This window comes from Narcine bancroftii, chromosome 5 (assembly GCF_036971445.1).
Source record: "Narcine bancroftii isolate sNarBan1 chromosome 5, sNarBan1.hap1, whole genome shotgun sequence".
Classification (NCBI taxonomy): Eukaryota; Metazoa; Chordata; class Chondrichthyes; order Torpediniformes; family Narcinidae; genus Narcine; species Narcine bancroftii.
In genome coordinates, this window is record NC_091473.1 from 54,797,370 (window position 1) to 54,822,323 (window position 24,954).

Below are 24,954 nucleotides of genomic sequence, written 5' to 3' on the forward strand. Positions count from 1 at the left end.
GCATAAATCAAAAGCTCCAAAAATTCTCCAGATTAGTTGAAATGATTACAAATGTTGGCATTGTTCACTGGCTCATTGTGTGCACAAGAAAAAAATTTCCGGTGCATAAAGAGGCCATTTAACACATGCAGGTTGAAAAATAACTCCTTGGACTAATTCCAGTTCTCACCTACAATTGTAGCCTTGTTGATTATGATAAATAATGCCATTTATAAATGTTATGAGTGTTTCTGCCTCCACTCGCTCTTCACAAGTGTATTCCATTCCCTGATTTGGTGGAATAATCTGGCACTGAAAAGCAACCTAATCAGCAGAAAACCTGTTCAGTGAATTGTTTTATCATGAACTTGACAAAGTTGGTGCAACCACACTTGGAGTACTGTGTGAAATGTTGGTTCCACAGCTGTAGGAAGGGCATCAATAAGTTAGAAGGGATGCAGAGGAGATTCATGAGGATGTTGCTGGAAGTAGAAGGCTTGAGTTATGGGGAGAGGTTAGATAGGCTGGGTCTTTAGAGTTTTTAATAGAAATTCTTCAACCATGGGGTCAGTGCCCGAGATGGCAGCCGCTCTGCTGGCCAGCATAGCACAAGGGGTTGCAGACTGTGGGGGAGCATCAGTTTAGTGGAGAACATCAGAAGTGGAGAGAACACTCCCCATTGAGGAGGAGAAATGGCTCGACAGGAAATGTGACCATGGCAGCAGAACTGAGAGGGGCACAGCGACTGAAGACCCACACAGGCTGTTAGGGACTTAAAGTCGAAGGACTCATGCTGGCAGTGGGCTGCTGGAGACTGTATCATGGGAACAAGGTACCTGAGCCAGGATTCAAGAGAATGCGAGGGCAGGAAGAGCTCCCAGTGGCGCTCGTGTGCTGAAGGCTTTCTGATTGTATTGGAGGTTTGGATCTGGAGCTTGGGTTGCCAACGGTTTGAACAGGAGACTATGCAGCTGCAGAGTTTGTGGGAATGCTAGTGGCGAATCCACGGACACTCAACAACCCTGAGGGGACTCTCTTTCTCTTATTGTTAGCAGTGTCAGGCAATGCTCATGGTGACTCTTTATTTGACTTACAGCAATCAAAAGTTGAAGTATATCATGCATATTGCATTTTTTAAAATGTATTATTACATGACATTAAAAGGAACCAGTATTCCTGAAAGTGGAGGCCGAGTTCTGGCTATTCAGAGGTTTATAACATAATGCAAGACAAGGATAAAGTGGATGCTGACAGCCTTTATCGCAGCATACACAACTCTCAAATAAGAGGGCATGTTTGAAACAAAATTTAAGAGGGACCTAAGGGGCATTTTTTAAATTCAATTGGTGGTCCAAGTCTGGAATGAGCTTCCAGAAGAAATTCGAGGAGTGGGTATGATTTTGATGCTAAAAAACACTTGGACAGATATGTGAATAGGAAGGTATTTGAAGGATATAAACCAGTGGTTCACAATCTTTTCCTTTCCACTCACATACCACACACACCTTATGCCATCGGTGCTCTGAGGGATGTAAGGGATTGCTTAAGGTGGAATGTGAGTGGAAAGGGAAGGTTGAGAACCACTGCTCTAGACCCAGTGTTTTGCTTGAGAAAAATTGTCATTGGCTCATTTCCTTTGGAGTTATGAAACCATGCACATAATAAGTCAATTAGTTATGAATAAAACAGTGGTTTTCAAACTTTTTGTTTCCACCCACTTCTCACCTTAAATAATCCCTTACTAATCACAGAGCACCAATGGTAATAGGGAATACTTAATGTGGTATGTGAGTGGAAATAAAAAGGTTGAGAAATACTGATATAAACCAAATTCCAGCCAATGGGATTAGCCAAGAATGCCAACTTGGTCAGGATAGATGAATTGACCTGAAGGGATTATTCCATGCTTTAGGACTCGATGAAAAGTAGAGCCAAGACAAAGGGGGTGGGAGAGAAGAGCAGATGAGTGAACATTCAGGAAATAAATAGGAATGGTTCAGAGTTAACATAAATGGGTGTTTTATGGTTGACATGGTCTCAATGTGTTTGGGGCCTGTTACCAAGCTATATGACCCTCTTACTTTCTCTCTATTATGGTAGTGAACACTCCCAGTGATGATTAATGCAATGTAAGCATTCCCCCCACCCTCTCATGTTCTCAAACTCATTGCTTTGGACAAAAATAGGAATAATCCTTCCAAATTACCTCATGGATTTGAAGATAGTAGGAGGAGTCGAGAGGTAAGACAGAAGAAAAATAGTATAAATATATGTATTTCTGCATCAGGTCATCCTGGAGCACTTTTCAACTTTTGTATTGATGGGAGCCTATTGTAAAGCACCTCCTACACCTCCACCCTGCCCTCTCTCCCCCACCACGCCAATGGAATTGCCCTGATCTTCATTGAAATTGTAGCTTTGGATCTTCAATTTCCACCTGTGTGGGCAGACCTGGTCCTGATGCAAACAAGCCAAAGCTTGTTCTGCCCTGCCAGGTTAGTTGAGCTTGAGACCTGCAGCAGGTGTCCTGGGAAATGGAGGGGTCCTCAAACAAAGACTAGGTCTCAGGCAGCAGATCCTCAGTTATTTCTCGAGACCAATCTAACACCTTAAAAGCATTTGAGTTTCGGCTAAAGTCTCAACTTTTTATTATTATTTATATAATGATTGACAAAGATATGGTTGCTAAATTTACTGATGTTACAAAGATGGGTCATAAAATAGCTTGTGAGGATGAGGTAAGGTGGACACAGAATGACATTGATCGGTTAAGTGAGCAAGAAAAGATATGGCAATTGGAATATCATTCAGGAAAAAGTGAAATTTTCCTTTTTGGCAGGAAAAATAAAGTAAAACAATATTATCTAAATTTTGAATGATTGTAAAGTTCTGGTTTGATTTGCAAAAGGCTCCTTGCAGTTGAAGCAAGGAATGAGGAAAAATAACCATGTTAATACAATCCACTGGGGGACCTCATAGGTCGAGCAGCATTAGCTGATATCCTCTTTACACTCGCTTCTCTTCTACATTTAACCAGTGTCCATAGAGCAGTGGTTCTCAACCTTTTTCTTTCCACTCACATACCACTTTATGTATTCCCTATGTCATAGATGCTCTGTGATTTGTCAGGGATTGCTTAAGGTGGTGTGTGGATGGAAAGAAAAAGTTTGAAAACCACTGTTTTTAAATCATACCTAATTGACTCATTATGTGCACGGTTTCATAACTCCAAAGGAAATGGGCCAATGACAAATTTTCTCAAGGAAAATACTGGGTTTAGAGCAGTGGTTCCCAACCTTCCCTTCTTACTCACATATCACCTTAAGCAATCCCTTACTAGTCACAGAGCATCGAAGAGATAGGGATTACTTAAAGTCGTATGTGAGTGGAAAGAAAAGTTTAAGAACCATTGCTATAGAGTTTCAGTTCAAAATATTAATCATTCTTTTTCTCCCACTGGTATTACTTGGCTCATTGAATTTCTCAAGCAAAGTGTGTTTAGCTTCAGATTCCAGCATTTGCAGTCTTCTGCAAATTAACCATCTTTCTGGTTATTGCTGGGCAAATTAAATAGAAATGTGGGTGGTTAAACTTCAGTTCTCTGGGGCTTTAGTGAAACCACATCTAGCTGAAAGTGCTCAATTTTGATCCTCTCATTTAAAGAATACAGTTAAAGTTGTAAAATCTGCTCAGGGTTTGGGTCGGTTCAGCTTTTCGGATTTTCCGGATTGTGGGTAATACTTTTCAAATTCAAATTTGAAAGGAGGAATAAAAAAAAAGAGATGAACAGATAAACTTTGATAGTTTATTCATTAGCAAATACTGGATGTTTCACTTATCAAAACAAGCAGTTTTAAAGAAAAATAAAAGTGCCGCTGAGCATCTGTGGTGCTTATGTACGGCACACGGCCCGCTAAATTTAAAACATTTGAGTTATAGAAAAGTGCGAATTCTTGAGAGGTCTGGATTTCAGGCATCCAGATTTTTAGACATTACTGTAATGTTAATGCAGGAAAAACAGTTCAGGTAATGCTTAACTATTATTTAGATGTCTTATGGTGGACAAGATTGTCTTATTCATCCAGGGTTTAGAAGGGAAAAGAGGGGATTTCATTGAAATGTATAATATCCTGAGTTTTCTTGACATATTGATGTTAAAATAATTAAGAACTAAAATTTCTTCTTGTGAGAAAATCTGGAAATAAGAGGTCACTCTTGAACAATAAGGGATCAAGATGAGGTTAAATGTTTTCTTTGGAAAGGTTGTATTCTTTGGAACTCTAGTTTTAACGGAGAGGTGGGATCTATCTCAGCAAGAAGGGGAAGGATTACCATGGGCAAACGGCAGTGTGCAGCTGAGGCTATCATTCATGATCTTATTAAATGTCAGAGTATATTTTTAAGTCATACTGTCATACGATGAATGCTAATATTTCAACTTGATGGTGAAAAAAAGTCAGCCCTTCCAACAAGGCTACACTGAGCCAAGATTAGTACCTGTAAATTGAAGATACACTCAGACAGAAAGAAAGTTCTAATCTAGAATTTACTTTGACCACCTGGATTTTATTCTTGATCTCCATTCCAATTCTACAATGGGCTAATTGAATGCAATAAATGGTTCACAACTTAAATGGAATTTAATTGATGGAAAGACTTTTGAAGCTACATTAAATATGGAAATCTTGTGAATTTCTTCATTGCAAATTGTGAGAATAAAAGAATAAACTGTTCAGTTTTAATTTAGTTCATTGGAGGAAAATCAGATCAAATTATCTGTAATAATTTTGAATGTAAGTGGATATGCTCCATGGAAATATATGCATCAACAATTGACTTATTTAGCTGAATAGCAATTTTGTCTTGTATTAAAAAATTACCTTTATATTGAAGTAAATTAGTAGAAGATCATCTCCATTATCGACTCATTTGCTTTGTGCTTGTGTTCGCCGACACAAAATCAGAGAGGAGATCAAATCCTTAGCAATATCCTCCCTGCTGTGGCTCTGATTGATGTTCCATTGAGCTGTGGGTAGGATGGAGTCATGAATTCCTCACTGTGAGATGTGTGTCATCCACAGTGACTACACAATCCAGGGACTCTTCTGTAAATGGCCCATGGGGAATCACCACTTAGTGTAACATCCATTCTGGAAGGAATTCATGTACTACCTTATTTATTTTGATATGCATTCACGCTTTATGAGCTCAGGTTATCCACTTATACGACAAAAGAATCAATCAATAGAATCAATGGTGTGCTTTTTAAGTTCCCTCATATGAAGGCAGAAAGCAGATTGCCAGTTCAGACAGACCAAGGTTGTTCAGTGACAGAAATATCAACGAAAAAATTATTACTGACAATTACAGCAGATGATCTGTGAGAAGACTATTAAAGTCGTGGGCTAAAGAATGTTAAGATTCAGTGAGAAATATTAATGGATTAATGTTAGCATGAGTTATTCCCAGGAATTTAAAGCAACCCTGTTACACAGAGATAGAGTAAGCTATGGGAAGAAATCAAGTGCAATTGTGGGAAAATATTCCTTCAAAGTCAAGAATGATACTTGCATTACCACCCCCTCCCCTCTAGAGTTGCCACTTAAATATATTTGCACTTTCCAAATGTAATATTATATGGCATGAAACAGTTTTAAGATGCATGTGTTATATAAGAAAAGTAAAAATATTTATCTTAAACTGCTGTGATTAAGTGCACGGCATGAAAGTGTATTGCATTTGGACCAAGGCCCAAAATGTTGTTATATTCCTTTGCTTCCTGCATATGCTGTGTGACCTGCTGAAGTTCTCCAAAACTTTTGTACACTACATAAAACTATTTCTCGCTATATTTCAGAATGGTAACATTTGATTTATGCAGCTGGCAGTTTAAATCTGTGGAAAAAAGTTGTGTACATTTAAGGTACTGAAATTCACTTGAGGGAAAATAAAATTAATTACAGCTCCGATTTTGGTACAGTACTTGGTTACTCAGTAAATTGTTCCCAAAAAAAATCACTTTCAAATATTATTTTAAATGTTTGCTGCTCTTTGCTGAATTAGATTACACAAACTCCACTCTCAATCAGAGGAGAGTTTATATATTTTTCGTTCAGTGCACAGAGCAGATGGAGAAGACAGGGGCAGTAATCCTCATAGCAGGCTTCCCCTAAGTGCAAGCATTCAGAGATAGCATGCCTCCCCTCACAAAGACCTCCTATGCAAGCTAGTATTGCTGTGGGGCCTTGCTGCCCCACCCCTTCCTCCTGCCACTTTTGTGAATCACATCCCATCTGAGGGCACTGATGTTCATCAGTCTGATTTGGTGCTTACTTCATCGCCCATTCATATCAAGCTCCCCTGTTGTCAGAAGAGCAATATACAAAACTGCTGGAGAAACTCAGAAAGTGACACAACATCCTTAGGAAGACAAAGGCAGTTGATGTTTCGGGCCTTGGCCCATCATCAGGAATCTGGAAAGCATAGGTAGCCGGCTGAATAAAAATGTATGATAAGTTGAAGGGGGGGAGGGGAGAATGAGGATGAGCACAGGCTAACAAATAAAATGTAAAAGGAGGACAGAGGTATGAGGAAGATGGAGAGGGCAAAGAAGAGTAGCTCTCTGATAGGAAATGGAAATGAATGGGGAACTGGAGGAAATGAGACAGGGGGGGGAGATAGAGATAATTGGAATGAGTTAATGGAAATTAGAGGTTGATATTCATGCCATCTGGTTGATAAATGACAAGATGGAATACAAGGTTTTGTTCCTCCAATTTGTGGGTAATCTCTATTCGGCAGTACATGAGGCCATGAATAGACATGTCTGTGTGGCCAGAAGAGTTGCTTGTATTAAGACCTTGAGGCAGGAGTGGATTAGGCCATTTGCCCCATTGAGTCAACCTGCCATTCCATGATTCTGGCACATCCTTTGAAATTCAGCCTTTAAAGATCCCACCTGCCTCTCTAAACAGCACTAACTGCACCAACATTGCCAAACATCAGCTGGTAGTGCCATGCTGAAGTCGATCAATTCACCATTGGAGAAACACAAGATGCTGGGATTGTGAGTAATCGAAGGGAAGCTGAAGGTAGTCGATGGGTCAAGTACCATCCATGGAGAGAAATGGTTAATCAACATTTTGGAAGTGAACAAGAAAGGCTATTGATTCTAGCTTCTTCCCTTTATCTTCTTGGTCCTGATGAAGGATGTCTTCCCTGTATGCTGAATGTACCTTCCAGCTTCCCTTATTCACTCAAGTCACAATAGGAGTTCTGGATCTTAATACATGTTCATTTGAGCCACAGTGTTGCTTTAACATCTAAAATGATGCGTGGAGAAATTTCTAGGCTTATTTATTTTGCCTTCTGGATCCAATCTTCTAAAACACTGACTGTACATTGTTCCATTAATATTTTTGTTGTGTGTAGTCACTAATCAAAAGAAAACAGTGAAGATGTTAGGTTGCCTGTTAAGAATAACTAACGAACTGAGCTTTGCACCTGAAGTAATTAGTATACACCCTTTCACCAACTGTGTTTATTCAGTGCAAACATATTTAAAGGACACAAACTCCAAACCGTCTGCATTTGTTTGACAAATGAAAAGAGATGAAATGCAAATTTTCCAGAGCTTTGGGAGTACTTCTCAACCTCTGAATTTTGATAAATAGAATTGTGCCTTTTGTTGTTGGCTGCTATACAATGCTGTTGAAGTGACTGATGGAAATTGATGACATCCTCATCAACCTCACGGAAGATAGCTGAATAAGCAGAGCAAGGGGAATTGTTTAAAGAACTTCTCTCTTTTGGGACTTGGCTGGATGGATTAAGTGCCATGTTTGAGAAGCGACACCTTAAAGAAATAATGCACACCATTAAAAATAACTTTTATTTTGTTCTTTAAAAAGCAATAACATGTCTTTTATATCCCAGCAGTAGAAAAGTTGCTGACCAAATCAAATAAAAGAATTCATCCCGTAAACAGTTACAATGATAGAAATGCTTGAGGGGAGATTGACAATTAGACAATGAGAATGTTGAGATGAGCATGGCAATGGGTTGGGAGTGGACTGGGGAATGGAGATGAATGAGGAAGATGGGTGACAAGTTCTTCATCAAAGGATTGGATGGGGAAGTATTTCACTTGTGAGATAGTGCTCTGTCTAATCAGAGCAATTTGGTTTCACCATTTAGTCTGTGCTGACCATGTTCCTACTCAGTCCCATTGACCTGAACCCAATCTATAGCCATCCATACCTCTCACATCCATGTACCTGTTCAAATTCTTCTTAAATGTTAAAATTGAACCCGCATTAACCAAATCAGCTGGCAGCTTGATCCACGCTCCCAGCACTCTGTGAAGATGTTCCCCCCTCATATTCCCCTAAACTTTTCCCCTTTCACTCTTAACTCATTTCCTCTGGTTTGTATCTCACCTACCCTCAGTAGAAAAGTCCACCTATATTTACACTTTCTATCCCCCTCAAAATTTTAAATACTTCTGTCAAATCTTGTACGTTACAGGGAATAAGATCCTAATCTATTTAACTTTTTTGCTGTAACTCATTTCCTGTAGTCAAGGCAACATCACAGTAAATCTTCTCTGCTCTCTTTCTATCTTATTGACACCTTTCCTGTAGTTAGGTGACCAAAACTGCACACAATATTCCAAATTTGGCCCCATCGTATTATAACTTTACCATAATATCCCAACTCTTATACTCAGTACTTTGATTTATGAAGGCCAATATGCCAAAACAAACACAGATGTCTACGGATCAACAAGGAGCGCAGCAGCAGTCACAAGAACAGTCGTCCATCGAGTCACCCCAGAGGACTAGACCACCCACCCCGGAAATCAGGACCCTGGGTACGCCCGCCCCACAAAATATCACCACCCTAGACTTGATGACAGGACCTAATCCCACACAAGAGGATCCCCAACCCAAACGGCCACATGACCAACCAGTACTTCCCACTCCCACACTTCCACCAAGAAAGGCTGAAAGGCAGACCGCACTCCCCACCCTTATACCACTACTGAGGAGGTCCAGAAGGCAACGGAAGCCACAAAAATGTTTGGACATGAACTTACAAACAAGGGAAGGAGGATGGGGGTGGGGGGGGGGGGGAGATAACAATTTTTTAAGGGGGCGATGAATGTGGTGATATGAAATTACACCACTAGGTCACCAGGGGTCATCCCGGTGACCTTGTATGTAAAGCAGTCCAGAGCTACAGTCTAGCCTTCCAGGTTAGTCTTGCAGTGAGACAAGACCTCTTAGTGTACATATTAGTTTATTAAAGCTGTCTTATACTCACAAATATGCCAAATATGCCAAAAACTCTCTTTACAAACCGATCGATCTTTCAGTAAATTATATCTTTGTATTTCTAGATACTTATTTTCTACTGTACTACTCAGAGCCTTTGTATGCCTCATATAGTTTGTATGTCCTTTCTTGGTTTGTCTTTCCAAAATGCAAAACCTCACAATTGTCGACATTAAATTCCATCTGCCATTATTTTTGCCCATTTTTCCAGCTGATCCAGATCCCCTGTAAGCTTTGAAAATGTTCTTCACTGTCCACAATGGCTCCAAACTTAGTGTTATCTGCAAACTTGCTGATCCAGTTTACCACACTATCATCCAGATCATTGACATAGATGACAAACAACAATGGTCCCAGGACCAATCTCTGAGGCACACCACTAGTCACAGGCCTTCAGTCTGAGAAGTAATCTTTCACCACCACTATCTGCCTTCTCCCGCCCAGCCATTGTCAAATCCATTTCACTACTTCACCATGAATACCAAACATTTAAACCTTCTTGACTAACCCCCCATGTGAGATCTTGTCAAAGGCCTTACTAAAGTCCATGTAGACAACATGCGCAGGCTATCCTTCATCAACTTTTCTGGTAACCTCCTCGAAAAATACAATTGGTTGAACACAACCTACCATGCACAAATCCATGTTGACTATCCTTAATCAGTCCCTGGTTATCCAAATATTGTAGCGAGTTCGCTGCGGCTACAGCTAGGTTATACTCTCGGTTATAGTCCTAAGGCTGTAGCTCAAATCCACAGGAGAAAAAAGACACACACACACACACACACACACACACACACACCATTGTCAGCTCAACCATATCACCACTGGAGTGTGGCTTGAGCGGGCCGGCTGCTAATTGGTTACCTCAGATGCCCAGGCCCCGATTGGGCCCCCTCCGATCCGCCGGCAGTGATTAGCCAATTTCACTGCTCTGCTGTCGGCCAATGGAAACAGGCATTTCAGCCCGCATGATGCTTTGCTGGTCACCGTGTTCGACGGCCATTTCGTGTGTCGGCCTGAAGCACGGCTGCTACACTACTCCCTCCAAAACCGGTGATCAGGGCACTGTTTTTAGGAGGCCAACCCCTACGCTGGTAAGTCCAAGTAGGCCAATTTCATCTGGTCGAGTACGAAAGTCTCTTCCATGCCGCCAATGTCCAAAACACAGGTGGTGCTGTTGTGTCTGAGGACATGATACGGCCCCCCGTTTGGCAGCTCTTGGGTTGTATTCATTGGAGTATAGGAGAATGAGAGGAGATTTCATAGAGGCATTTTGTGTTTTGAAAGGTTTAGATAGGGTGGATGTCGGTAAGATGTTTCCCTTGGTGGGTGAATCAAGGACAAGGGGTCATAGTCTGAAAATGAGAAGTTATCCATATAAAACAGAGATTAGGAAAAATTTCTTTAGCCAGAGGGCTGTGGATCTGAGAAACTCACTGTCGCATACAGCAGTGGAAGCCAGATCACTGGGAATACTTCAACAAGAAATAGACAATTATCTCTCTAGTGAGGGCATTAAGGGATATGGGGAAAAGGCCGGAAATTGGAACTAGTGTAGAGAAGCTTAGTGTAGATTTACGGAACAGACTCAATGGGCCTAGTGGCCTGATTCTGTTCCTTTGTCTTGTGAATTTGTGATCTTAACCTACAGCCCCAAACATTTGAGGGTGGGAGGAAACTGGAGTACTCGAGAAAAACAAACGCAGACATGGGGAGAATATATGAACTCCTTACAGACACAGTCTCTAGTGCTGTAATTGCGTTGCACTATCCTTGCCACCCACTGAGGGTAGGTGAGACACAAGCCAGAGAACATGGGTTAAGGGTGAAAGGAGAAAAGTTTAAGAGGAATATTAGGGGGAACTTCATCACACAGAGAGTAGTGGGAGTGTGGAATCAGCTCCAAGCTGAGGTAATGAATGCTGGCTCAATTTTAATATTTAAGAAAAATTTGGACAGGTACATGAATCTGTGTGGTATGGAGGAATATGGACTGGTTGCAGGTCAGTGGGACAAGGTAGAATAATAATTTGGCACTGTCTAGAAGGGCTGAAGGGACTCTTTCAGGACCGTAATGTTCTATGGTTCTATGACAGTGCTAGAGGTAGCATTGAACTTGGGCTGCTGAGGCACTCTGTCTATAGGATGGTTGGTAGTCTTGCCTGCCACACTGACCACCGCCAATGGGCTGATATCGCCTCCAACCGTGCATCTTGGCGCCTCACATTTCAGCGGGCAGCAACCTCCTTTGAAGATGACCGCAGGGCCCACCTCACTGACAAAAGACAAAGGAGGAAAAACCCAACACACAACCCCAACCATCCAATTTTCCCTTGCAACTGCTGCAACTGTGTCTGCCTGTCCCGCATCGGACTTGTCAGTCACCAATGAGCCTGCAGCAGACGTGGACATTTACCCCCTCCATAAATCTTCGTCCGTGAAGCCAAGCCAAAGAGAGAAAAGAGTGTCTTGTGAGCAGAGATACAGAGAGATGGGGTTTATATGGGGAACTGAGTGGACAAATGAGTTGGGGCAGCTTGATGGATGGAGAGACAAATAGACAAGCTGCTACATTGGGTCAAGAATTGGTGGCAGACTCTCAGATGGAGACGCATGATTTAAGGCTTTGAAAGATGTTTCAGGGCTGATGTACAAGGAGAGAGGTGGGTCATGTCTGTTGACAGGAGATAGTAGTGCCAGGTTGTTAAATAGAGGGATCAATGGCCATTTTCTGGGAGATGGAGGAATGGATATGGCCAGCTGTTAGATACAAAGGTAGATGGGGCAAGGGCATTAGATGAAAATGTTTATGGGAGCAGGCTGATGTTAGATATTAGATTGGAAAGATGAATGGGGCTGAATATTTGACAGAAGGATTGGTTGAGATGGATAGGTTGGAGGAATGGGTGGTGCAAGCTGTTCGTCAGTGACTGAGAAGCTGATCAGATGCACAATCCATAGACATGCTCCAAAAATACACTAATTAGAAAACATCTTTGGTTAATCATACTCTAATTAGAGTTTTCAAATATTTTTTTGAATATAAAAATCTAATTAGCATCTGAATTAATTGCTGCCATAATCTTCTTTGGGAAATCTGTCCTGTAGGTTCATGTTAATGAAATATTGATTCCATGGGTTGATTTTGAAACTTATCCTCCTCATGTGGTGGTAGTTTCCACTGATTGTACGTGATTGCCATGATCTAAATAATGCATTCCCTTTGGAATCCTACGAAAGAGCAATTAGCTCTGCACATGCTTCCACTTCCCTACGCCCGCATGCTTGATTTACATAATTACGCCTTTATCCAGTCAATTTATCTTTTCTCTCCTGTGTCTTTTGAATTGCTGAAATATCTGTTTTTGAACTGTGCTGAACACAGACTGTTATGTGGTCATGAACTACCAAAGTTACCTCAATACTTCAGCTCAATATTCCCCATCATTGTGTGGCACCATTTGATTTTCTTTATTCATTGTCACTACCTCTTGCAAGATCTTCTTTTCATTGGCACCTACAGTTCCCTGATCTCTTTTTTTGAGGCACACTTTCTTTCCATTTTGTTAACAGTTTTCTTTCTCAAGATTATTCCCCCAGTTTGTAAGAGAGTTGCATGGCCCAGAAATTGGCCCATTGGCCCAGTACATCCATGCTAAACATTTTTAGCCATATACATTAATCCCATTTGTACACATTATGTCAGTATCCTTCCACTCATTGCTTATTCAAATACAGTACTTGTTTAATGATCTCTGATAGCACATTCTGGATATTAATCACCATCTATGCCAGAGAAAACATTGGTCCCTCAGATTCCTTTAAAAATTCCTTCCTCTCACCTTGAACCTTTTTGTATTTGATAACTCTCCCATGGAGAAAAGTTTCTATCTAACCTATCTATGACTTTCATAATGTTATGTACCCCTCTCAGGTCACCTTTCAGTCTACCTTTAAAGCAAAGAAATCTGGCCTATCAAGTTTCTCCCCATAAAGTCCTCAACTCCAAGTAATATCCTGATGAATTCTCTCCACAAGTGAACAAGAGCATTGCAGATGCTTGGGTCTAGTGCAGTACACAAAAGTGATGGAGAAATTCTTGAGTTTCTCAACCAGCTCAACCACATCTTCCTTCTTACGTGGCTCTTGAATTTCACCTGTTGCTTGTCTGCCCATTGTTTGGCTGTATTTACCATGTATACTTGTGTAATCATCGAAACTGAGTTATAGCCAATCCCCCCTTTTTTTGGCACCAGCCACCCATCTATCCCAACTACCCACCCAACTGAGCTCCTGGCACCCCAACTGAAGATCCCTACGCCTGTCCACCTGCCCATCTGAACTCCCAACATCCTGACTGTGAACCCTCGCCCTGACCGCCTGCCCATGTAAGCTCTCGATGCCTCCATCTATCCCAGCCATCTGAGCTCTCAACACCTTGAATGAGGCAGGTACTTACCATGGTCAAGAGTTTCATCTGTGTAGAAGTGGACTGATCAAATTTGACACAAAAAATTGGTCAAAAAATTCAACGATTAGATTAATATATATAGTATATCTTTCTGTGGCTCATCCTGTTTGGCCTTTTGCTCTCTTTGTACACTGTGCATGAAATGTAAATGTTGCCACTCTACTTGTAGGTCCAAAGAGTAGATTATTTGCAAAGATTTGAAAGAGATGAGATTCCTTAAATGATCTTAGGAGTGCTACCAGTAATATTTGCCCAGCTTGATTATAATCCTTCTACTTTGATTGAAACATTGTCCTGAAGAAGCTTTACAAAGTAGATGGTAGGTGAATCCTTTCATGGGTCAACATAGAAATGGTGGACAGATTTCAAGAATAAGGTATTTCTCATTTAGGATATAATCAGGAGGAACTTCTTCACTTAGTGGAACTGAATCTTTGGCATATCCCAGAGAATTGTGGATGTGTAGTCATTAAGTATTTCCAATGCAGATTTTTAATGAAGTGTGGTGATGTACAAGCAGATGAATAAGTTGTCACCAGGATCAGATCGACCATGATTGAAAACTACAGCACAGTAGAGGCCCTTCGGCCCTCAATGTTGTGCTGACTCATACATTTCTTTTTAAAAAAGTACTAAACCCTCCCTACCCCATAACCCTCTAATTTTCTTCCATCCATGTGCCTGTCTAGGAATCTCTTGTGCCCCTAATGTTTCAGCCTCCACCACCACCCCTGGCACAGGATTCCAGGCACCTACAACTCTCTGCATAACTTCCTTCCCTTCACTTTGTACATATTTCTTCTGGCGTTAACTATTTCTGCCCTGGGAAACAAATGCATGCTGCCACCCGATCTATGCCTCTCATAATCTTGTAGACCTTTATCATCTCCTCTCACCTTCCTATGCTCCAAAGAGAAAAGTCCCAGCTCTGCACCTGCTCCACAGCTTCCCCATCCTTCCTCTAATGAGGTTACCAGAAATGAACACAGTAAGTGTGGTCTTACCAGAGATTTGTAGAGTTGCAACATAACCTCTCTACTCTTGAACTCAATCCCCCTATTAATGAAGCTCAGCATCCCAAAAGCCTTCTTAAATATCCTATCAACCTGTGCGGCAATCTTGTATGGATGTATGGATTTGGACCCCAAGGTCCCTCTATTCATCCACACACTTAAGTAACCAACCATTAACCCTGTACTCAGCTTTCTGGTTTGTCCTTCCAAAATGCATCACCTCACACTTATCCAGATTGAACTCCATCTCCCACTTTTCTGTCTATATTCTTTTGTAATCTTCAACAGCCTACTGCTCCATCCACAATTCCACCAACCTCCGTATCATCCACAGACTTATTGACCCATTTGCTTCTTCATCCAGGTCACTTATAAAAATCGAAAGAGCAGAGATCCCAGAATAGATCCTTGCAGCACTCCATTAGTCACTGACCTCCAGGCAGAATACTTTCCTTCCATGACTACTCACTGCTTTCAACCTGCAAGCCAATTTTTTTAATCCACATAGTCAAGTTTCCACTGATCCCATGCCTCATGACTTTTTGGATAAGTCTCTCGTGGGGACGGAATCTTGTTAAATGCCTTACTAAATTCCATGTAGACTATATCTACTGCATTACCTTCAATTTATTTTGTTACCTTCTCAAAGAACTCAATTAGGTTCATGAGGCACAATCTTCCCTTCACAAAGTCATGCTGACTATCCCTGAGTAGACTGTATTTATCCAAATGATCATAGATCTTATACTTAAGAAACCTCTCCAATAGTTTGCACACCACTGACATCAGATTCACTGGTCTATAATTCCCAAGATTCTCTCTGTTGTCTTTTTTTAAACAAGGGGAGTACATTTGCCATTCTCCAACCCTCTCCTGTGGCCAAAGTGGACTCAAAGATCATAGCTACTGGCCAATTATCACCTCCCTCACTTCTCACAGCAATGCAACACTTCTCTTCTTGAATCTCAACACTGTCCAGCACACAAGCCTGTTTTATTCTGACCTCATCCTGATCAAGGTCCTTTTGCCTTGTGAGTACTGAAGCAAATTATTCATTTAGGACTTCCCAATCTCCTTTGCCTCCAGGCACACGTTGCATCCTTTATCCTTTAGGGCCCCACCTTCATTCTCGTCATCCTTCTGTTCTTCATATATGAAAAGAATGCCTTGGGATTCTCCTTAATTCTGCATGCCAAGGCCTTCTCTGCCACCTTTGAGCATGCAAGTCCTTCCTGGCTAATACCTACTTCTCATGAGCCTTTCCTGTTTCCTGCTTCCTATATCTGATTTAAGCTTCCTTCTTCCTCCTGACTCGCTGCCTCATTTGTTTTGTCAACCATGGTTTCATTTTCCTACCATATTTTACTTGTTCCAGTGGGACTATCAAGTGGTCCCTAAACTTCTTCCCCATTAGTTCTGTATTTTCTCCCTTGAACATCGTTTCCAATTTATTCTTGCTAATTCCTGCCTCATTCCATCATAATTAAATACTTTCCCATTTTGTCTGCTTTATCCTTATCCATAGCTGTGGTCACTCCCACCAAATGCTCCCCCCTCCAAGAGATCCGCCACTAATCAGGTTCATTACCCAGAACTAGATCCAGTATGGCCTTTCCTCTCATTGTCCGGGCCACATACTGTGTCAGGAATCCTTCCAGGACACAACTAACAAATTCAGCCCCATCTATCCCTCTAGCCATGAGTAGGTGCCCGTCGACATTAGGGGATTTGAAATCACCCATAACTACAACCCTGTATTTCCTGCACCATTCCAAAATCTGTTGACTTATCTGATCCTCAGTCCCCCAAGAGCTACTTGCAGGCCTATAGACTACTCCAACCAGTGATAGCTCCCTTCCCCTTTCTGACTTGCGCCCACACTGACTCAGTGGACACTCCCTCTGCAGCGTCCTCCCTTTCTATAGCCGTGATATTCACCCTGACATGTAATGCTACTTCCCCCTCCTTACCTCCCATCCTATTCCTTTTAAAACACCTAAACCTCAGTACCTGCCTCAGCCAATCCTGCCCTTCCTCCAGCCAAGACTCTGTAATAGCACAACATCATAGTTCCACGTACTGATTCACACTCTAAGTTCATCCTCTTTATTCCTAATACTCCTAGCATTAAAATAAAAACATTTTAAACCCTCTAACTGGCTATATTTATGTTTTGTTCCCTTCCTACCAAACTCAGAACACATAGCATCATGCTTTCGACCTTCTGCCCTAATCTCTGCACTCATATTCTGGTTCCCACCACCCTGCCAAACTAATTTAAACCCTCCCCAACAGCTCTAGTAAATCTGCCCACTTGGATATTGGTCCCTTTCCAGTTCAGGTACAGCTCGTCCTTTTTGTACAGGTCAGACCTTTCCCTGAAGAGATTCCAATGATCCATGAATCTGAATCCCTGCCCCCTTCACCAACTTTTCAACCATGGATTCATCTGCCACAACCTCCTATTCCTACCCTCCCTGGTGCGTAGCTCATCAGCGATTCTGAGATTACTGCTTTTTAACTTCTTACCTAACGCCCTATATTCCCTCTTCAGAACTTCATCCCTATGCCTATCTATGTCATTGGCCCCACATGGACCACAACACCTGGCTGCTCACCCTCTCCCTCCAGAATGATGTGATCTCTATCAGAGACATCCATGGCCCAGTGAGGCAACATACCATCCAGGAGCCTCGATTACACTCACAGAATCTCCTATCAACTTGTCTAACCAATGAGTCCCTAATCACCACAGTTCTTCTCCTCCTTTCCCTTCTGAGCCGAGGGGCCAGCCTCTGTCCCAGGGACATGACCATCACAACTTGTCCCTGGTAGATTGTCCCATGAAAAAGTGTCTAAATAGTATACTTATTGTTGAGGGGAACATCCACAGGAGAGTTCTGCACTGTCTACTTATTCCCTTTTCTCTCCTAACAGTCACCCAGTTATCTTCCTCCTGACTTTTGTGGCTGTCCCCCTCCCTGAAACTCCTTTCTATCACTGCCTCTGCCTCATGAATGATCCGGAGTTCATCCAGCTCTGGCTCCCTAACTCAGTCTCCCAGGAGGTGCAGCTGGATGCACCTCTTGCAGGTGTAGTCATCAGGGACAATTGTGTTGTTCCAGACTTCCCACATTCTGCAATCAGAGCATTCCACTGCCCTAGCTGCTGTCTCCGTGAACCCTTCCTAGTTTAAGTACAAATACGGTACAACTCCGATTATCCAAAATAAGGCTTATTTCGGATAAAAGATATTTTCAGATAACTGGTCTTTTTTTTTAAACAAACAGCCCCGTAGCAACAGCAAATCACTTGTAACAGTGTTGAAACAATAACAAACACCAAGGGAAGGCTTTTAAAGCATGACATAATGTTTAATTCTCACAAAAAAAAAACTGAACAAAATAAGATAAATCCGACACCAAAAACCAGAGGTTTCTCCAAAATTTCAAATTCTTTCAACTGGTGATGTCCGTTCGGCTCTGGGAAAATAAAATGGATAACTGAGGCTTTCTGATTTTTTTGATATCCTCATTTATCTGAAAATTTTCATAGGCAAAATGACATCGTCCCAGCTTGAAAAATTTTTGGATAAATGAGGAATTTTGATTTTTCTGAAATCCTCAATTATCCAAAAAAAACTTTTCTGAGCTAAACAGACGTCACTTCTGAATCAAAAATTATTTTGGATAACGGAGGATTTTGGATAATCGGAGTTGCGCTGTATCTTATCTGGCCTTACCTCATGCATGTACTCATGGAAACTTTGTGAATCAAAGCCTCAAAGTTCCACTCCTTACACTGGGCCACACTCCACTGGCCACTCCGCTTGAGTATTCCCTCTTTTTATTTGTCACTGCCTCTTATTTTTATTACTCTTCCAACCAATCACCGTTCTGCTTAACGTGCCCTCTGCTCTCTTTTAAACTACACTCACTTCCAGCCGATTCCCAACACTCATGGCTCTCCCAAGTCCCTCATTCCTCCTCTTTCAGTGATACTCCTGAAATTACAATTCATATGGCTGACTCAGTCAATCAGCAAAAATGACGGGAACATGAACAGTATAAAAGTAGCCTTTCCAGCCCTAATAAAGGAGTGAGCTTAACCCCCCACACTGCGAGTGTGTCTGTTTCTTTGTAGTAGTTGGCTACAGTGCCCTCCTTAATGCTTTGGACAAAGACATTTTTTCCCTTTATTTGCCTCTGTGCTCCAATTTTGAATTTGTAATAAAAAAATTCCATGATTAAAGTGCACATTCAAAATTATTTGTATACATTTGGTTTGACCATGTAGAAATTACAGCATCTTTGAAATATGTGGCAGCGCACATCCTTATAGCGAACCAGCCCCGCTTAGGTTTCTCTCTGACTCCAGCATCCCTTCCAGCCTGCGCACCCTGGGCAGCGATTATGATGTCACAATGCACCAGGTGACTGAGCTCATGCCGCCCTTATAGGGGCGTGCTAAATTTGGATAGAAACAGTCATTAACGACCCTCAACGTGGTGGCTGTGTTTCTTCCACTGCTCACACCACCACAAATACATAGTTCCCCTATTTCAGGGCACCATAATGTTTGGGACTTTTAGCTTCACAAGTGTTTGTAATTACTCAGGTCTGTTTAATTGCTTTATTGGTGCAGGTAATAAGAGAGCTAGGCTTGCTTTTAAACTTTTGAGCACCTTTGGAGCCTGTAGTTGCCATGATGACCAAAGATGTGCCAATGAACATGAAATAAGCCATTATGAGGCTGAAAAACAAGAATTAAATAGCAAGAGACAATCACCCAAACCTTAGAATGACCAAAATCAACAGTTTGGAATATCATTAAAAAGAAAGAGTGTACTGGTGAGCTCAGAAATCGCAGAGGGACTGGTCGGCCAAGGGAGACTTCTGCTACTGATGACAGAAGAATTCTCATTGCAATGAAGACAAATTCCCAAACACCTGTCCAAAAGATCAGAAACACTCTTCAGGAGGAAGGTGTGAATGTGTTCATCACTACTGTCCACAGAAAAACAGAGGCTACACTGCAAGATGCAAACCATTAGTTAGCTACGGAAACAGTACAGCCAGATTATAGGTTGACTAAGACGTATTTAAAGAGCCTGGAGAATTCTCGAAAAAGGACGTGGATAGATGAGACCAAGATTAACCTGTACCAGAGATGGCAAGAGCAAAGTGTGGAGATGTAAAAGAACTGCCCAAGATCCAAAGCATACCACGGTAGTGGGGCTCTTACTGCCTGGCATGTATGGATGCCACACGTACTAGCACGCTCATCTTCATTGATGATGTGACAGTAGAAAAATGAATTCTAAGGGGCATAGAAACATCTCTTCTGCTCAAGTTTAAGCAAATACCTCCAAAGTCATTGGACAGTGTTTCATATACTGCTCAAGGACAAAGGAGTTTTTCAAAGCCAAAAACTGGAAAATTCTTGAATGGCCAAGTTAGTCACCCGAACTAAATCCAATTGAGCATGGCTTCCATGTACCAGAGAGAAAACTTAAAGTGACAAGCCCCCGAAACATGCAGGAGCTGAAGATTGCTGCAGTAGGGGCCTGGCAGAGCATCACTAGAGAAGTACTTGGCGATGTCTATGAATCACAGACTTCAAGCAGTCATTGCATGCAAGGGATATGCAACAAACCACTAAACATGATGACTTTAATGTAAATATGATTGCTATATCCCAAATATTATGGTGCCCTGAAATGAGGGGCCTATGTATAACATGCTGTAATTTCTATATGGTCAAACCAACAATGCACAAAAATACAATTTTATAAAATCTGGAATGAGCACTTTAATCACATGAATTATTTAATTACAAATATAAAATTGTGGAGCACAGGAACAAATAAAGGAAAAAATATGTCTTTGATGCAAACATTATGGAGGGCATTGTATAACGGACATTTCAGGCCTCAGCACTTCTTCAAGGTACGGGTAAAAAGCAGACAGGTGTCTTACTTGAAAGAAAGGGAAGGAAGAGGAGTACAGACCAACAGGCAAAAGGTGTCTATAGGATATGGATAAAAGGACAGGAGAGAGGAAACATAACAATTGTTGCATGGGAGAGTGGGCTATTTTGCTTTCTGAATGCAGAGCTAGGGGAAAGAAGGCAGAGGGAAAAGTGGGAGGAGATAGAGAGAAAGTCAGCTTGGGCAGCCGGTTATGGGGGCGAGGTGTGGTTGTGTGGCGACGCACATCTCTATGAGTGAACCAGCCCCATTTGTACCGCCACACTGGTGAGACAGCTGCAGAAGATGGCACCAGCAGAGCTTGCTCATTGCCTTGTGGCTTAGGCCACAGCTCGCACCCCGGGCCACGTGCTCTCGTGCGGGTCTCAAGGGCAGTCGGGGCAGCATGATCAACTCTTCTCCAGTGTCCACCAGGAAATGCTGTTCATTGGTCTTGTCTACCACATGTAAGAGGCTGTTGGTGTGGCCAGCTGTCACAGCCATCAGCGGCAGCTGGCCCGGTCGTTTCTCTGGTACGAGCAGGGTTGTTGGCAGTTGTGGGCTTGTGCTCCCCAGCATTGGTGATAGAAGCACTAGGTCAAGTTGTGCTCCTCTGACTTCTGTCTGGGGGTGGGCTGTGGTTGGCTGGGCATAGGGCGGGTGACCTGGTTCATGGTGGCCTCGTTCTTTTTCTTCATCCGCCACAACACATCAGTACAGGCTGTGAAATGCCTGGAGTCTGAGAAGTCCTCATCTGCTAGCAGGAGCTGGATGTCCTCCAGCATTTGTTCGAGGAAGGCTTGCTCAAACATCAGGCAGAGTTTGCGACCTTTTGCCAGAGTGAGCATCTCATCCATCAAGGCGGACATGGCTCTGTCCCCCAGGCCATTGAAGGTGCATCAGCCTGGCCATGCACTGCCGACAGGAGATTCCGAAGGTGCTGAGGAGGAGGATTTTGAGGGTGATGTACTTGCCCTCCTCGGGAGGATCGTGGATCTGGTCATCCACTCTGGCTGCCGTTTCTTCTTCGAAGATACTCATCACGTTTTAGAACATGGTGGAGTCAGAGGTGATCTGCCAGAGTCGAAATTGTGCCTCCGCCTGCCCGAACCATGTGCGGGGCCGATGGGTCCAAAAGGGAGGGAGTTTCACAGAGACAGTGCTGATCACCGACGAATCCATGTTTTGAGACCAGATATCACCAATGAAGCGGCTGCTACAACACAAAAAACACCATTGGACTCGGTGGGGTTTCCAGTAGAACTGTTTATTTGAATTTTGTGTGCGTCTCTTTAAGGCCAATGGGAATTCCACCCCGTGTAGCCCAGGGCGCTAGCTGTGGCCTAAACTACAAGGCAATGAGCAAGCCCTGCCGGCGCCATCTTCTGCAGCTGCCCCGCCAGCAAGGCGGTACAAACGGGGCTGGTTCACTCACAAGGATATGCGCTACCACAATGACAGTAAATACAAGTAACTTATTGAGATATAATTCACAGTACAGAATTAAGAATATAAATTATTAAAACCCATTTTTAACTCTGTTACACCAACCATGTTGTCAACCTAAGTTATCCTCATTTGCATAGATTTGATTCAAATCCCTCTATACTATGCCTGCCCAATTGTACCCACCTCTACTACTTCCTCTGTAAGTTTGTACCAATTACTGTCAGTGTAAAAGGTATCCTTTAATCATATTCAAATCTTAATGGTCTCACCTAAATCTATGCCTTCTATGAGTTTTAGACTCCCTGCCCTAGGAAAAAAAGACACTATTTACCATGTCTGTAGCCATATGCTTTTAATATATCTTCATAAGGTCACCCCTAAGCATCCTATGTTTTAGGAAGAAAAGCCCAAGCCTGTCAGCTTCTCATTATGAGTGAGGTTTTGGAATTCTCTATCCCAGAGCTCTGAGGAGGCTTTAGTCTTTCACTGCAAATAGAACTGTTGTTCATACATGTCTGGATATTTAAGGATTCAAAGGATGGGGACAAAGTCAGGAAAAAGGTGTTGAGATTGATCATCAATTCTGATAATGTCAGTGCAAGCTTGAGGGGTCAAAGGGTCAATTCCTCCTCTTATTTTTCTCTTTCTTAAGTTTTGAGGGGGAACGGTAAGGAGGAATGAAGGAATGAACTCAAGACATTTCAGAGTTTTCAATTCTAGCAACTAAAGGAAAGTAGAATGGTTAAATTCAGGAATACTCATTTAGCCAGAAATGAGGAGAAAGAAGACACAAAGGGCTGGAAGATGGAGGAAAGGACCCAACTAAAGCCATGGAGAGGTTTGAAACAAAGAGGGAGAGATCTGCAGTCCATGGTACTGATCTACTACAACAACATAATCTCTGAACAGGAAGCTGATAATGTTTGCACAAAAAAGCCAAAGGTAGTATTTCCCCTCTCTTCCTATCTCATAATATGCAGAATAGACAACATGAAAGAACTAAACCCCAATTAAAACCAATAGCAAAAACTAAAAGGTAGGTTATGGATTTAAAATATAGATAAAGTTAAAATAATAAAATATGGCATGGCCCCTCAAAGAATTGGACATTCATGCACACAAGTTGGAAACAATAATGACAATTTTGTCAAGGAATTGAATGATTGTCCATGGGAAACCTTTTGGCAAGAGCATGGGTACAAAGTGTTCCAAGGCATTTATTGACAACCTGTCCCTTTTCTCTGGTTCACCAGGTAACGGAAACCAGAACAGGACCGCTCGGATGCAGTAACTACGACAATCTGGACTCTGTTAGCTCAGTTCTGGTACAAAGTCCTGAAAACAAAATTCACTTACAAGGTCAGTACAGGTGCGGCTGCTCAATTTTTCCTTTTATCCCTGCAGCTGTTGGTGTGAACTGTTCCTTATTCCCCTGTGACTAGTTGCATTGGCTGGAGCCTTGTTCAATTATTCATGCTTAAATCTGGCTGTTGTATGGCTTAATGTTATTCCTATAACATCAGCAGCTACTGATGGAATCCCCATGAAAAACCATGAATAATTCAGGAACACAGATGATATATTAAAATTCGAAAACTGCAGGTTTACAGCAGTCCAGATCTGCTGTGTGTCAGAGAATCACAATTACAGGAATTTCATGCCGTTTGATTTATTCCTGAACCCCACTGGCATTGAGTTTGTTTTTGGGTGGAATTGCCATTTCTAGGCCAAGTAGTGTCCTGAGTTGCACCTAAATTTTGGGTTTTTTTCTCCCTCTCTCTCATAATATTATTCATCTTAAATACTGACTTCTTTTTGTTTTGGAGCATCCCCTTCAACCAACACAAGCTGTGAAACATGAAAGTCTGTAATCATCTGAAAGCTACTACTATCATTTAACCCAGTACTATCTGTCTCATGGTTGGGTGGTCAGTGACGAAACCAGCTCCCTCACCAGGCTTGCCTGGTGAAGAGGGCAGCTAAACACCCTGCAGGATGAAAAACAAGACCTGTGAAAGGTCAGTCGAACCCTTTTATAGGCTCAATGGCTATTTAGCATACATGCGCCATGAAGCATGGAAAGGGCATCCCTTGCTTCAAAACTTGGTCTGGCCATTCACTGCAACAGAACTTTCCCCAGCCATCTTGGACCTCACCATGCCACTGGATCCTGGAGGGGATGTCAAGAGGGTGGGTCTGGACCTGTGCAACTCCCTACTCACTTAAAATCCATTCATGCACACGCTGTTCCTTTCTGAGTAGGAGGGTGACTGAAAGGAACCATCATCATCTTATGGGATGGAGAGCCAGAAGAAGGAGAGTAAAAATACAGAAATGCTGGAGGAACTCAATAGGTCTTGCAGCATCCATTGGAGGTAAAGGTACATTACTGACTTTTTGGGGCTGAGTCCTTCCTCAAGGTACCAAGGAACACTGCCTTCTTGATGGTTTGAAACAGCTGATCGCACTACCAAACTGATTCCAGTGAGTAACTTGGCCCTAAAGATGTGTGGCAAAAAAAAAATTGCTGGAGGAACTCAACAGGTCAGACAGCATCCATCACTTTGCATGACGATGTGTTCATTGGTTTCTCAGTAAATTTAAATATGAAACAGTTGAAACTTTTAAAGCAGACCTTTCTTTTTCATCCTGGCAGCCAAATTAGAATCAGTTGAAAATTTTGAGACTCTCTGCAGATCAGTAACAAGCTTAATTGCAAGTTTTTCCCAGATGTGG

General features: G+C 42.1%; 1 protein-coding gene across 2 annotated transcripts in view; it reads left to right on the plus strand.

Annotated features, from left to right (window-relative positions):
* The window catches only part of LOC138763389 (BMP/retinoic acid-inducible neural-specific protein 3-like), a 185,329-nt gene that overhangs the window by 109,466 nt on the left and 50,909 nt on the right, over positions 1 to 24,954 (plus strand). For both annotated transcript variants that reach the window (XM_069937477.1, XM_069937476.1), the window contains exon 5: positions 23,472 to 23,577. In XM_069937477.1, coding sequence (XP_069793578.1) covers positions 23,472 to 23,577 — 106 coding nt within the window. The remainder of the gene's footprint in view (positions 1 to 23,471; positions 23,578 to 24,954) is intronic.